General features: G+C 33.1%; 1 protein-coding gene across 3 annotated transcripts in view; it reads left to right on the top strand.

The window, feature by feature from the left end:
• The window catches only part of ERR (estrogen-related receptor), a 151,771-nt gene extending 139,204 nt beyond the window's left edge, over nt 1-12,567 (top strand). For 2 of the 3 annotated variants that reach the window (XM_085948616.1, XM_085948614.1), the window contains exons 3-10: nt 989-1,099; nt 1,698-1,824; nt 3,987-4,217; nt 5,102-5,266; nt 7,255-7,361; nt 8,023-8,130; nt 9,283-9,455; nt 10,361-12,567. In XM_085948616.1, coding sequence (XP_085804742.1) covers nt 989-1,099; nt 1,698-1,824; nt 3,987-4,217; nt 5,102-5,266; nt 7,255-7,361; nt 8,023-8,130; nt 9,283-9,455; nt 10,361-10,523 — 1,185 coding nt within the window. In that variant the 3' untranslated portion in view covers nt 10,524-12,567. Of the gene's footprint in view, nt 1-988; nt 1,100-1,697; nt 1,837-3,986; nt 4,218-5,101; nt 5,267-7,254; nt 7,362-8,022; nt 8,131-9,282; nt 9,456-10,360 lie in introns of all 3 variants that reach the window. The other variant, XM_085948615.1, reaches the window with a different exon arrangement.
• The last annotated feature ends 2,589 nt before the right edge of the window (nt 12,568-15,156 follow it).

Here is a 15,156-nt window from a genome sequence, read left to right as displayed (position 1 = left end):
TCTGACATAAATAATTCATACTAAACTTTGTCAGTCATACCTACTTATTTGTTTTCATAAATACAAATTTCGGATGGTGCTGGTTAGTTTTTAAAATTCAATTAAATCCCGCCTAAATCAAAAGGTAGGCTGTGGAAATCTGACAAAAATAGTGTACACTTAATCAGTCATAGGTCTACCTACTTAATTTATTGTTTTCATAGAATTAAAAGTACAAATTGCAGATGGTGTTGGTTAGTTGCGTAAAATTCATGTGCGTAAACCAACCATATATAAAAATTATTCGTTTATCTATAAAATTATGTATGATTTAATGCCTTCATTTTATATATTTATTTTTATGAATGGAGTAATATTTCTTCATCTATTATGGCTTGGTTACGCAGGGTTTGATTGAATTTTAAAAACTAACCATCACCATCTGCAATATGTAGTCTTAATTCAATGAAAATAAAGTAGAGGGATACCCGGATACAGCTTAGTGTGCACTATTTATATATTTATTTATTTATTTATAAAAAGAGTATTACGGCATTACAGCTATTGGCCAATGCGCCATAATACATAATAAATACAAATGTATAAAAATATCTTAGGATAGGATCTTAACAGCCTACCTCCACCCTTCGCCACTGCTAGGTTGATTATAAAATTTTATAGCATTAACCGGATTTTTTATGAATTATATTATTGCTTATAGTACGTAGAATAGTTATAATAATTTCTTTTAATTTTGAAAATATTTTTTCTGGTAAGTATAACTATTTCTGACATTTAAAAAAAATTATTTATATGTCTAATCAACATAAAGTTTTTAGTATCTACTTATTAGGTAGATACAGTTTTATCAAAATCGATTTGTTAATCACTGCATAAATATGGGAGTGACACGCAACCTTTTCTATGACGAAACGTCGCAGAAAAGAAAACCGGTCCTTCACTAGGCCAATATATTAAATTTAACCGTTGCATTATGTAATTATTCTAGGTTGAATTCAGTCAGAGTCCCGAAGACACAAAGTACCCAATGTCACCAGCGAGTCCAGATCGACATTTCTGCTCGTCAACAACGCAGCCAATCGGAACTCCTCAAACAGAGGTAAATAAAGATTATTCTGTTGGTGCATGACACGGTCCTATAATTGGATATGTGGGATCCTAGTAAACATTATTATCAACTGCCATTATACTAACACCCTGTGTTATATGTGTAATATGTATATTACACTCTTTCCTTGTCATGATAAGTTAATTTCATTACACTTTGTAAAAATATCTGCCAGATACGCAAGATTTATCAACCATGAAGGATTAATAAATTAAAAAAAGGAAGTTATAATAAAACTCCCTACATAGTTCATAAAGTCTCAATAGTGCTTTTTCTCTGGATAGCCATCTCACTTCAGTATGTAATAAAAGCTCGTTATGTTCTTTACCTATTTCACTGTAATTTTTTTGAAATAATCTGGATTGAAGTGATTAAGATTTTACTTAGTTCTTGCGGGGAAGACCTTTTCACGTTCTGGGGAACATAGTTTAGGAAACCCTAACCTAGACTTAGATGAACAATCGTTTAAAATCAGACATAACTGTGTAAGTAGATAGGAAAAAAGACATAAACAGCAGTTCACGTTAGTGACATTGTAACTATTATATATACTTATATTACATATTTAAAGTTATTGTTTTTTTTCCAGGAGAATATCAAAGAGGAAGAATCACCGAGGAGATTATGCTTAGTTTGTGGGGATGTGGCGTCCGGATTCCATTACGGCGTGGCGTCCTGCGAAGCCTGCAAGGCTTTCTTCAAAAGGACTATACAAGGTAAAAGAAAAGGTCATTTGAAAGAAAAGTATTTTATTTTTTCGCAAATAAGACTTCACGCACCATCTCTCATCACCGCACTACATCATCATCATCAATCACCTAATAAATTTGACCCATTCAAACAAAATCCTGATCTCACCAGAAGTATGCCTCATGAAGTACAATAGTGTTCAAAGTAAATCATTACTAGTCTGACAGGCAAACATTAAATTAGTAGAATCATAGATTAATAAGATAGAAATGTGAAAGCCAGTCGCCATGGACCGAGACTTTGATTTTAAGCCAGATTCGGTTTATTCTTTTATGATGTTTAGGTCAAAAACACAATCGTTGAGTGTCCTTAAAATATGTGCCAATAATATATCGTCACCTCAATACTACAGCTAGACAACTCTGATTTGGTCATTGTTTTGAAAATTAAATTTAAACTTTACTTGATTAATATGAATCTAGGCTATAATTATTATTTAAAATAAAAATGGTAAATTGTGCTTGTCTAATTGGGAACTATTAAATAATGTTCAATTGTATGAAAAAATATTGTAGGTATATTATTTTATTAATTATTAAATGCAATTATGGTTTTAAAGTTATCTAATATTTTCAAACACAAAAATAATACAGTTCCCATTAACTTCTGACTTACCTAGTTTTATCATTTTGTAGAGAAGGAAAATATGTAGAATCATATTCAATAGCTATCTCAAGAACTGAAAATCAAGTTATCTAGTTGTAGTATTGAGGTGACGATATATGCATGTTTCATTTACTTGTCAAAACTGCAATGCATATTAGGATACAGACGTGACTATTGAAAATACTGTACTCCTTAACACGTGTCAAAGTTGTCAAATCCATATTTCTCCACACTCGAGAATTAAACCTTCTCGCAAACTCGTCCAGAAGGCTACCCAATTCTCTTATTTTTGTGTTCCCTGATTAGAGCGATGAGGATCCAATAGTGATGTATTTTCCTTATACTTTAATAACATTATCGGTTCGGTATACCATCCAGAAATAGTAAAATTTCATTGCCAAATCATTTCTACATCCATTCATATTATCTATATACCATACCTACAGGTCTACAGTGAAACACTGATTTTATTTTTTTTATGAAAAAATCATATAAAATTGGTTTGAAGCATATGATGTCAACTTGTTCTTTCACCTTTTCTTTTGAACAAAAAAAAAAAACTGAATCACACCTGTGACCTCTGTTTGGGCCATTGCAGACATGCCTATAAATGGAAATGCATACATGTGTCTCAAATTTATTTCAATAATAGTCATGCATTGAATTGAATGTGTTTAAATAAATTGGATTTTTAATTTTAATGTATAATTTTTATTGAATTTTGGATATTTCAGAGGTAAATTCTGGGAAATAAAAACATAAAACTGATAAAATTTATTAAAATTAAACAAAACTGCTGAAACTACATGCACTGGGCAAATATGAAATCCGGGTAGGTACATAAAATCGGGGTTACAGTGTATATAAAATTCAAAGTATGAATGGAGATGTTTAGATGTTTGTTTGGAATTGGTACTCTTTTGTTTAAACTTTTCTGCTATCAGACTTATTATAACCCTGCTAGGTACTACCATTTTCCAAAACTCTTTGTATTAACATAGCGATAACGAACTAGTTCTCCGAACTTGATCTTTATTCTGAGTTCTCTTTTTAGTTGGCACATTGTAATAAAACGTCACGGTTATAGTGCCGCAGATGCCCCGCCCCCATGAGCTTTTATATTTTTTTTTACGAAATAGTTTATTCCATGTAGACAATTATATTATTAAATACCTTTTTCTGTCGCCGCAGATGCTTTTCGATCCAATAATTGTTAATTTAAAATTTGATATTTTCATACACTTCGATGCATCATTATCACACATTAAGTTATGTTAGGTTATATTAGGTTGGGGTAGGTTAGGTTAGGTTGGGTTTCGTCTAAAAAGAAAGTTATAAAAGCTCATGCGGGCAACTGCGACACTATTCCAAAGTTACCACTATTGTACATTACTGATAAGGGGCACGTATATAAAAAATGGTAAATTTGTTGTTGAATTTTTTTAGTGTGTAATATTAACTAAATGTAATTAAGTATACCCTGCTCAGCACCTAAACCGTTAACCCCAAGTGTCTGACGCAGGTAATATAGAGTACACATGCCCGGCGTCCAACGACTGCGAGATCAATAAACGGCGGCGCAAAGCGTGCCAGGCGTGCCGTTTCAGGAAGTGCCTCCGAACGGGCATGTTGAAGGAAGGTGTGCGGCTGGACCGGGTGAGGGGCGGCAGGCAGAAGTACCGCAGGCACGCTGACACGCAGCCCCACGCTCTCGTCTCATCGTTCAGTACGCAGCCTAGGCCGGCGTTGGAAGGTCAGTATCGTGCTACTACCCCAAAAGTGTGTCCTTGAACTTAGTGTAAATTTTAAACACTTTCTATACTTAGTTCAACCTTTAAGATTTTGTTCATGGAAATAGTGATCATGCAATTTTCATGTGTTATGATGTTAAGCATATCTCTGAAGCATGGGACATGGATTCGAATCCCACTGGCAAATTCAATGGTTTTTTTGACATTTTGTTTTTAGAGAGAACCGGAGTCCAATAGGTTAGGTAAATGGCTAACCATTCCTGTCAAAAAATCCTGTTTTAAAAAAAGATTACTTTTACTCCATAGAGGCATATTATGTTCTGCGCTTGGGAGTGAAAACCAGTAAGATCTCTGGCTTGCCCAATTTACATACGAAATTGTCTATAGAACGGTAAACACAAAAGAAAGACACATTTGAAATGTCGTCCTGGAGGTAGATTTTGAGGGTCTCTTTTCAATTTTTTTTTTCGAACATGTCCGATCCTAATAGGATCATATGGGCCTCCACAGAGTAGAGGTTTGTATTAACAGATTTTGTTTTTTACGAGAAATGGATGTCAGCCACTTGCTCAACCTATTAGGTCTATTAACCTGCACCATACTTGTTTTTTTTGTCACCTAGAGAAGGATGATGGCAATTTGGAAAAACCTGTAGTATTTAGCCGGGTTTATGGTCAGAGATGATGAAATAAATAAAGCATGCCAGAGGTTTTCCACTAACAGGCCCTGTGTCCCACTGAATACCCAGAGACATGGAGCCGAGTCGTAGACAGAAAATTATCCAGTATACGATCCTTAGTCAAGATATTTTGATGAAAAGGAAGATAAGAAACATGTAACAAATATTGTGATTATTGTGTAATATTGTCTCCTTCATTTCTTTCAGACATTAAAATCCTAGAGGTATTATGTTCTTACGAGCCGGAGTTACTTGTGGCTTCGTCACCTCCGGGCGGCGGGCTGGCCAGCTCTCACAACATGCTCTGCCTGCTGAGCGATGTCTATGACAGAGAATTAGTCGGCATCATCGGATGGGCCAAACAGATACCCGGTAAGTTTTACATCAAGAAGCAACACTAGCTTTGGTAATAATTATTTTCTATATCGTCGTTAATTTACTACAAACACGTATCTCAATTTTTGTCAGTTTTGAGTTGTTTGATGTAATGAATTCAGGATTCGAATACGCACACATTCTACTAACACGTATCTCAAAACATACTTTATAACATAATAGATTTAAGCAATGACAAAAAAATCTTGTCACAATAAAAGACTTTCGTTTTATAAATATTATAAACTCATATCTTGAGTTAGGTGTTTGTAAGTACACAGAATACTGAACTCCGACAGATGATTATACTGGAGTTCTTTCTCGTAAGTCAAGATACGTTTTTACTGCAGTAATATTGTGGAATGATTCACAGTAAAGTTGCAACGCATTCTCGTATCTTCGACAATATGAGTGATCAGTTGAAAGTGTAGTACGATAGATTGAAGAAACATGACATTTTTTTCATGAAAATATGTGTAACTATACTAAATGGATATTTCATAGAAGAAAATTTATTTCTGAATTTAAAACTGTGAATAAAGTTGTTATTTACCTCTCCTGAAAAGTTGTGTTTTTTGAGATACGTGTTTGTAGAAAATTAGCGACGATATCTAAGGAAAATCATGTACGATAGTTTAATTAAATGGTAGAAATCAGACTGGTGATCTGCAGCTTTGTTCTAACCTGCTACGAGTGTTCAAAATCCTGAGTGTATCGGCGATAAATGATATCATTCAACCTATTTTCAAATCGTGGAAGTTTCTCGCAAAATCATTCGCGGGTGAGATGTCTTCATTCTTGTCGTCACCACCGCTAACAAAGTTTTACAGTTATTCAAATATTCTGTTGTGAATCTTTTCTGTAACATGCTACCGTCAAGCAATGTGTACAAATCGTTTTAATTATATTGTGAATATGTTTAAAAGTTATTTACGATTCTATACAATTTGTTTCATAAAGGTTACACGTAGATTTGTGTAGGTCAGATTCTTTTTCGTTTCTTTATAAATTGGCAATATTTTTTATTGTAATGTCTAATGTCAAAAGGTTCAAGCAAGTTTATTTTCATACAACAAGGTTGAACCTGTCTGGATCTATCTATCTTGATTATACTATGCATGGATTTACTGGCAACTATATCGCTTCAATTAAACTATCTCGACAATAAATGCTTACACACAAAAGTGCTGACTGTCTCACCAATCTCATTCTTCAAGTGTTGGCAAACGCGTTTGTTCAAACAGGTTGTGAAAATCAGTTAACGTCAAAATGCTCTGCACGTAGTTCATATTTTTTTCCGTCAGGTTCGCCGCTATATTTTTACTGCGAATGTGTAGATATCGTGCAAGATGTAACTATCATATCAAAATTCAGAAGCTGCAGAACTTTTTTGATCCATGCAAGCTTACAACTTGCACGATAATATATATTTATAATTGCATTTATTTGTTATGGCCGCTATAATACGTACTGCCAGCAGTAAATCCATGCACATGTGAACAGGCTATATTAAGATGAATGTACAATTTAAAATAATAATAAAATCATTTTATTATATATTTTCAAAAATTGGTTTTTAAAAGGTTTGTTCTGGAAGTTAAATAGATGTTTTATTATTTATGACGTTTTGATTGTCTGGATCTATCGTTATCATAATTATTTACGTCCGAAATTGGTCCGGTTAATTAAGGTTCTACTGCAAAAGGCATTTTATCCCTACAAATATTTATACATTCAATTGAGAGTGAGATAACTAATGTCTAAGTCATGTCTCAACGATGGAAACTACCCAACCACCTAAAATGCCCCTCAAGGTTGAATGGTACAACTGCGGCCAGAATACATACGTTTGCCAGAGGAGTGGGTTTGTGTGGGTTAGGGACATATCCACTTTTGTGTGGCAAGAGTGGTAAAAAGCCTCATGTGCCATCACGCAGCGAATATTTGAACAAAGTTTAATGATTTGCTTCAAAACTGCTTTTCAGGATTCACCGACCTTCAATTGAATGACCAAATGAGGTTACTCCAAAGCACATGGGCAGAAATGCTGACACTTATGGTGGCGTTCCGATCCATGCAGACCTTAAATCAGGTAAGATATTTATTGAACAATCACTAAATTATTATGAATTCATTTTGTTAAAGCTATTTTGGTAAAATGGCAAGTCTCTGGGTCTCATCATTCAGTGACACTACAATCTGTTGTGAGTCTTAGCCGGCTCTCACATCAAAACTCACCTCGCCTGCAACGTGTCTAATACTGTGATGTCATCGTTATTCACTAAACACAGGTTGACAAATGTAGCTCCGCAGATTGGTCGGATGCGACTGTTCTCGGGCTCCGAGTCGAAGATGCCAGATCGCATACAAACACCTACGAATTGGTCATTCCTATACCGGATCGAAATATCTATACGTTTTGAAGGTTACGTGCTACTGTCGCTAGGTAGATCTGCGCGGTCTTCATATTATGCAAAGTTGGATCGCTGTTCTTGGAAGGTTTGATTCATGGCTGTGGGGCAGACAGAGAGAAGTTAGTTTAGATGTGAGTGCCGGCTTAACGGCCCTCGGGAAATATTTTTGCTATTTTTTTATAAACGATTCGGTTCATACGCTCATAGTAAATAAATAATTTCTATCGAAAGTAAGTATGTACGCCGATTGTATTTTTTTTAATACACTTTTGGTTTCAGTTTTAGATGATGCTTATAACTTTCTATTTTATTATATTAATAATAAGTTCTTTCATCCAGAGCTTAACGCAGACCCCTGGGAGTAGTGTCCGGTTGAGGTTTGCTGCCGATTTGACTCTCGACGAACGGGAGGCCAAAGAAGCTGGAGCGAATGAACTATACTTCCATGTAAGTTATTTATAATATATTTTTATCCACAGAAACCAAGATAAAGACACATTGAAACACAGTTATATCTTATCCGTGATGATTAATTAGTTATATCTGCAATTCGATAAATCAGACTGAAATCTATCTTCTATTTTACACAAGACATTATGTAAATATAGTATAATATTGCATGCCTACATCATGCATAAAAAACCTAACTAGAATAATATGCCAACCAATGTTTTTCAATCTTGTGTTGTTAGAAGGTTTGATTTTATATTAATGGAACCTAAATGTCCTAAGCCATTATTTTTAAAATGAATAATATCGTAAAACTCTGAAAAATGCATACATAGGTTATGTAAATTAAGCAACAGACTTCAAACCAGAATGCGAGCCGCCATTTTATTTTTGGGGCTGCCAATCAGTGGCAAGAGGTGGAGGTAGGCTGTTAATATCCGAAATAAAGAGTGCACACTTTTTCAGTTATACTTATTTGTTTTCGTTGGATTCTAGGATAGGATAGATATTAGGATTTAATTGAATTTTAAAAACTAACAAACGCTATCTGCACATTGTAGTCCTAGTTCAATGAAAATAAAGACGTTTGACTGTCAAAGTTTAGTGTGCACTAGTTAAGTAAGATCTTAACAGCCTGCCTCCACCCTTCGCCACTGCTACTAATAGAAGAACATAATGAAGTTGTTACCAATGCAACTATGAGTATAATAGTTTGATTAGAAAATCGAACTGCCTTCAACATTCCTGATACGGAATGCGTATAAAGCCGCATTTAGACCAAGCGAGCAGATGTTTGTTCTTCCCCCACTCCAGCGAAATTCTTATGCTTGCTCAACAAAAAGCGTTTAAGTCAAGAGAATTTCACTGGGGTGGGGGAAGATCAAACATTCGCTCGCTTGGTCTAAATGCGGCTTTAGACTCCATCTATCAAACCTTTGTCATTATGTTATTTATCGATAAGTTTGCAGTGACACTCACTGCAAACCAGTTAATGAACTCTGGATTAAACTAATTCCATTAAAAATTTTGTTTTTATAAACATGCACAATGTCCAATTGAAATTGTGCCTGTTGGCTCTTTGCTGCTAAGTGGAAGGAAACTGGATGAGAAGTGAAGAGGAGAGGTTTCTGAAATGTTATGTTCTTGTAGTTTGTACAAGTGATAACTCGTCTGGAGAGAGTGGCCGTGCTGAAGGAGGAGTACTACCTGCTGAAAGCGCTCGTGCTGGCCAACTCTGACATACGGCTAGATGAGCAGACGCATCTCAAGAAGTTCAAGGACAGCATCCTCTCCTCCCTCAACGATTGTCTCAACATCTTGAGGTGAGTCCATTAATTTGAATATAAAATAAATACTGCTTTATTGGCTCCGTTAATCACTCCCCAGTCCACCAATTTTGAAAGTGTCAGCTGCTCTTTTTTAATATTATCTTAATTCTATCTATAAATTATCTAAAATTATATTTGGTTTAATGGCATAATTTTAGATATTTTTTAGATAAATGAATATGTTTTGACTATTATCTACTACTGTCCGACAATAAGATCTCGTTGATAACAGGAAGACGCTGTAGTCGCATATAGAAGACTTCTCAGTGACGTACCTATCATGGCGGTAACGCTTGTTTTCATGTTGCTCTGTTTTTAGATGCGACTCCTCATCTTCTTTGCAATAAATTAAAAACTTACTAATAATAATTCTAATGTCGCTCCTGATCGTTTTAGACATTTATTTTTATTATAAAAACCATCAAATTACGTAAATTGATAGATCTGTACCACGGAACCGTAAAATGAAATGGTAAATTTGTGGGCGTTCCTCATTTAAAAATGGAAGTACGATTAACTGCATAGGGGGGGCTTGTAAGTTCATAGATTTAACACGTGCACAAGAAGTTCTTGTTCTCGACAATATGGCTTGGATGAGGCTGGGTATAATTGAATTTTAAAAATTAACACTGTCTACACATTGTAGTCTTACTTCAATGAAAACAAATACATTTGACTGACTAAGTTTAGTGTGTACTATCTATGTCTGATCTTAACAGCCTACCTCCACCCTTCACCCTTGGTGTACGAAATATCAAGTTTCTTATTAAATTTTATTGAAAAAATACAAATTAGTGTAAGGATTTTCATAATAATTCCCGAACCAGAGCGACACTCCATCTTTAATTTTGTAATACATATAAATATTGTATGATGAAATAAAATGTGTGTATTTTCAGGCCGTATAATGCGTCGAATGTCCTGCAGCAGCTACTGTTGATCCTGCCCGCGTTGAGGCAAGCCGACCACTTTGTGCGTAAGTTCTGGTGCTCGGTGAACCGCGAGGGCAAGGTGCCCATGAACAAGCTCTTTGTGGAGATGCTGGAGGCCTTCTACCGGTAAGGGTGACCCCACGGGCTGCGAGGACAGTGAATGACCCTCCCGGAACACTTCCAATATTCCTTAGCGCTCGTGTTAACCTTGATGAGACGCCGATCGGGACACTCCGCGCGCCCCACCTGCAGGACCGCCCCGAGTCTTGTCCCTCGGATATACTTCTATGCTGTGACATTTTTAGAATGGATTTTTTTTTGAGAACGCTGTTACGAGTCGATATGAGAGTGCCGGTTTAGTATGGCGACACAAAATGGAGTCAAGTTGTTATTGCGATATATATTTATATATGAGATAAGTTTGCGAATTCATCTGTGTCGTTATATTAGATGAGTACTAATAATATGAGAGTTCATTGAACGGTTTTTTTGTGTTGTTTTTTTCTTCTAAATTTTCTATTTCATTTTTAAATATAAGTTAGTTGAGGTTTTGAGGATTGAACAAATACAAGTGTACCGGTGACCGAATCCAATTAACTGGATTTAAAAGTTAAATATGCGATTGCAAATTGTACATACTTAACTGTTTTACGTAATTTGTAAATGAGATCTCATTTATCAAATGATTTATTAGAACCTATAACTATTCCACAAAATATTTCTTTATGTATATTAATGTTTGAAGAAGGACAAGTACCTAATGCCAAAAAATTTAAATTATATACGTTTCTATGAATATAATAATAATTTATAAAACGCTTACGTATAACTTTTCATACAAAGCAGTTATATAATATTTGAATTATGTTTCTTGTATAAACAGGCATGTGGTCCTAACTCGTTTTTTAAATTATATGTCACTTGACATAATATAATTAATCCTCTGCATCTCAATTACCTCTATTTCCTTATTGAATCTCCATTTCTGTCATGTTTTTTTTAACTGAATATATTTTGTTAACTTTTTAATCAATTTTATTCATAATCAATTTTTGACTAATTATTTATTTTAAAAACTGAGAGTTAATTATTTAGAAAATTTTATGCTTTTTTATACAGACTACAGTTAATCTAAACACCCATGTCCTTAATTCTTAAATTAAACCTTGAAAATTATCATTGCGTAAATTAAGATAAATATAATTCTTTTCGACTATAACAATTATTGTTATCTTCAATTGACTTTCATTGCAATAAAAAATAATACTTTGGAGGTATAGAATAAAATATTTGAATTAAACATAATTTCTTATAGAATAAAAGCATGGCAAAGTATAGGAAATATTACCTTATTGTTGTGTTTAGGATGGTTAATTATATTTTAAAGTATGTCTATTAATCCTGTGGATTTGTCAGAGCAGCTGCTTAAATCTATTGTCGGTGTGTCCTAAAGATACCTTTCAATAATTTTATACACCTAGTAAAAATTTACCCAATTTTTTATACTTACAAATTATTCTTATCTATGGTTACAAACATATTATATTAGTCTGACCACACTGAGTGGAAATCGGTAAATGGAAAAATTATATTCTATAATTCTGTCATTTCTAGATATGTATCCTTAATCTAGATTTATACCTAAGCTTACAATATACTCTGTGTATACAGGCTTGCCCTCTATTGTTTTTTTTTTTAATTCATGCTTAATTTTATTTTTGTAAGTAATTAATTTTATTTTTGTATTCCTCTTGGAAGGGACTTAAATTCATCAAACACCGAAATGGGTTTAGTGGTTTTTGTATAACTTTAAACACAATACGGATAAAAATAAAATTAGATATTATATATCGATTGTACCTATCATTTGCATTAATCAATTTCTTCCAATTATTTAATTTTTAGAAGGGTGACTTTCATTTTGATCAGCTCAGTGTGGCCAGACTGTAAAAGTTTCAACCAAAAAAACCGTTCGGTATGCATGCAATAAAATGTAAATAAAATCATTTTCTGTAAGTATATTATAAGTAACAAATTTAATGTATATAATTATCACGACATTGTTAACGTTTGTTGCATGTTTATTTTATAACATTATTTTATTACCGTCAATATCCAATAAGGCGCATTTTATTCACGAATAAACGTAATAAATTATCATAAATCAAGAAATTAAAAAAAGTAAATAATAAAAAATAAAAAATTAAATTGGTGGCAATGTTTTACATTTTAAGTGTATTATTTTTTTTCTCACCAGGAAACCAATAACTCTTCATCATTAGTATATAATTGTATTTTCTCTATTCTGGCCAACACGTCGTCACGGCCATCTGAGGAACTAAAAATTCCCCCTCTATTTTACACGCATACCTATACAATTATGCACACCTTTACTTGTTAGCCAGAATATGAATGTCACACGTTTATATCACGTATATATACTTTGAATTGTTATGAAAGGGTTATGAATAGTTATTATTATCGATGTGTCGTGTTCAACACACAACAATAAAACCTCGTTAATTCGAAAACTTATTATACTTATATATTATAAAAATTCGAATTACGAAAAGCTAGCAAAAAAGATCATACACGTTTGATTCCATTTATTATGACGATTCCGGAACATGGCACACGTCAAAACAAAATAAATTTTGAATTATTATATCTTATACACCCAAAACTATGCATCTGTATCTTTGGGTACAAAATGGATAACAGACGTGACATGGAATATTTGCGAATTGTTTGATCACATCCGGTAATTTAAATTAAAATTTTCATCTCATTCTTGTAGATATTATGTCCTATCAATGATGTATTAACTGTTCGGTGACAGCATTGTTTTGTATTATTCTGAGTCACCGGCTTCCGGTATCCCCATAAAGAGATAACAGCAGAATAGAGGGACTAGGAGGTTTTCAGAAAATTGTGTTTTAACCACAAACAAGATGTCTTCAGATGGAAATGATTTTTGGTGACAGTAATCAGGGAACCATGAAGTCTAAAAACACTGTCATGGCCAATGCCGGCCTCTTTTCTATTTGAGTTCCTCAACTATTTGAAAATGATGCAATGTAATGAAAATCTTAAAATTGAGTTATATTATAATTATGCCATTTTTAACTGCGTGCTATTGTTATATTAATTTATGGTGTTGTATTATTTTTTATTTGTAAACATCTGAATGAAGCGTATTTCGAATGACTACTTATTTGTAATAATCTTTTTGTATTTCAACTTATAATAATGAATTTCACGTTATGTTACAGTATAAATTTTGATCTCAACAAACATAATTATTTTAGATTAATTAGGATTTGACATTCGACGCAATAAAGTAAAGTAGGAACCGAAATAATATTCTTTCTATAATACTTACATCAATTATAATTTGTTTAATGTTTTATAAACGTCTTAGGAAAGAGAAAAAATTAAATGCAATAATTTAAGCCATATAAATGTTACCAGCAGGGCTGTTCTTGCAATTATATTAGCTATTATCGGTGATAATGTAAATGATTTGTTAAGCATTGTTTTTATAATTTCAACAATGCTTTAGTTTTTGTAAAATTTAGAAAGATATACTCATTTTAAACTCTTAGGCATTATTAATAAACCCGATGTGACAGTTGTCCGGCTGCTGTTTGATAATAGTACATATATTATCATTTACAAAATTAATCATGAAACAACCGTATCAGGGAAATCTTTGTTATTCAATATATATTTAATATTTATAGATAGCCCCATAATAATGTCGGTAATTTTATTGTCAATGAAGAAATAACTTTTCGTGACATTACATTCTTTTGACACGGCTTATTGTAAGAATTGATAGGTATTTAATATTTTCGGTTGCATGTAAATTATTTCACCGTGGCACAGTTCACCGTGAGCTTTCTTATCGGAAAGAGATGACGGTATACTATACGGTCTCCAATTGTATTAGATTCAATATGAACATTAGTAATTCAATTTTCATAGCTGATTTTGGCAAAATTCTTGAATGCAAGAATGAAAACCTAACCTAACTTAACAATTAATACAGTATGTCGGCTATTTTCAAAATTTGTTTGCTGCTGGCTTCTGTAAAGTGTAAACGTAAACCGACAAGAACAGTGTTTTATTTAGACATGAATTTTATGTCAGTGCTATACGGCCCAAAGAGGTTGGACGGTCTTTAATATATGGCCGTATATTTCCGATACAATATATCACGGTGAAGTGTGATACGGCGAACTGCATACGTACAAGTTTCCGGACATGAATATTTTCGACGAAAGACAGAATACCTAATAATTGTTGGTAATGCGTGAATGGATAGCAAAATATTTAACGTTTTAAATATAAGCAATTTATCATCAAGTGATAAATTTATTAAAAAATAATAATTGTAAAAATTATAAATAGTAAATAAACTTTATTTAAATTGGGCGCGTCATGTTTATTATATTTTTGTAGAACGTGTGAAACATTTTAGACATGATCGTTATGCCGATGCCGCCACTAAATGAATGAAATCTGATTACAAAACAAATTGATTAAGAATGATTAATCTTTTTTGTCAGTTTAGTGGAAATTTAGCGATATTTTTGAATCTTTTCAAAAATGCAGTGTGATAATAACTATAATTAGTAATGTACATGTTTAAGGATAGCTCTAACGATTGAATATTATATTACGCCATATATAATAAAAATATAATATATATTATAGTGTGTATACCTAATATTAATATAATATTTTATGGTAATTCGGGG

The sequence above is a fragment of the Rhyacophila brunnea genome, unplaced genomic scaffold, assembly GCF_057557595.1.
Source record: "Rhyacophila brunnea isolate RB1 unplaced genomic scaffold, BYU_Rbru_1.0 scaffold_20, whole genome shotgun sequence".
Taxonomy (NCBI): domain Eukaryota; kingdom Metazoa; phylum Arthropoda; class Insecta; order Trichoptera; family Rhyacophilidae; genus Rhyacophila; species Rhyacophila brunnea.
This window is presented reverse-complemented; position numbering and strand designations above follow the sequence as displayed.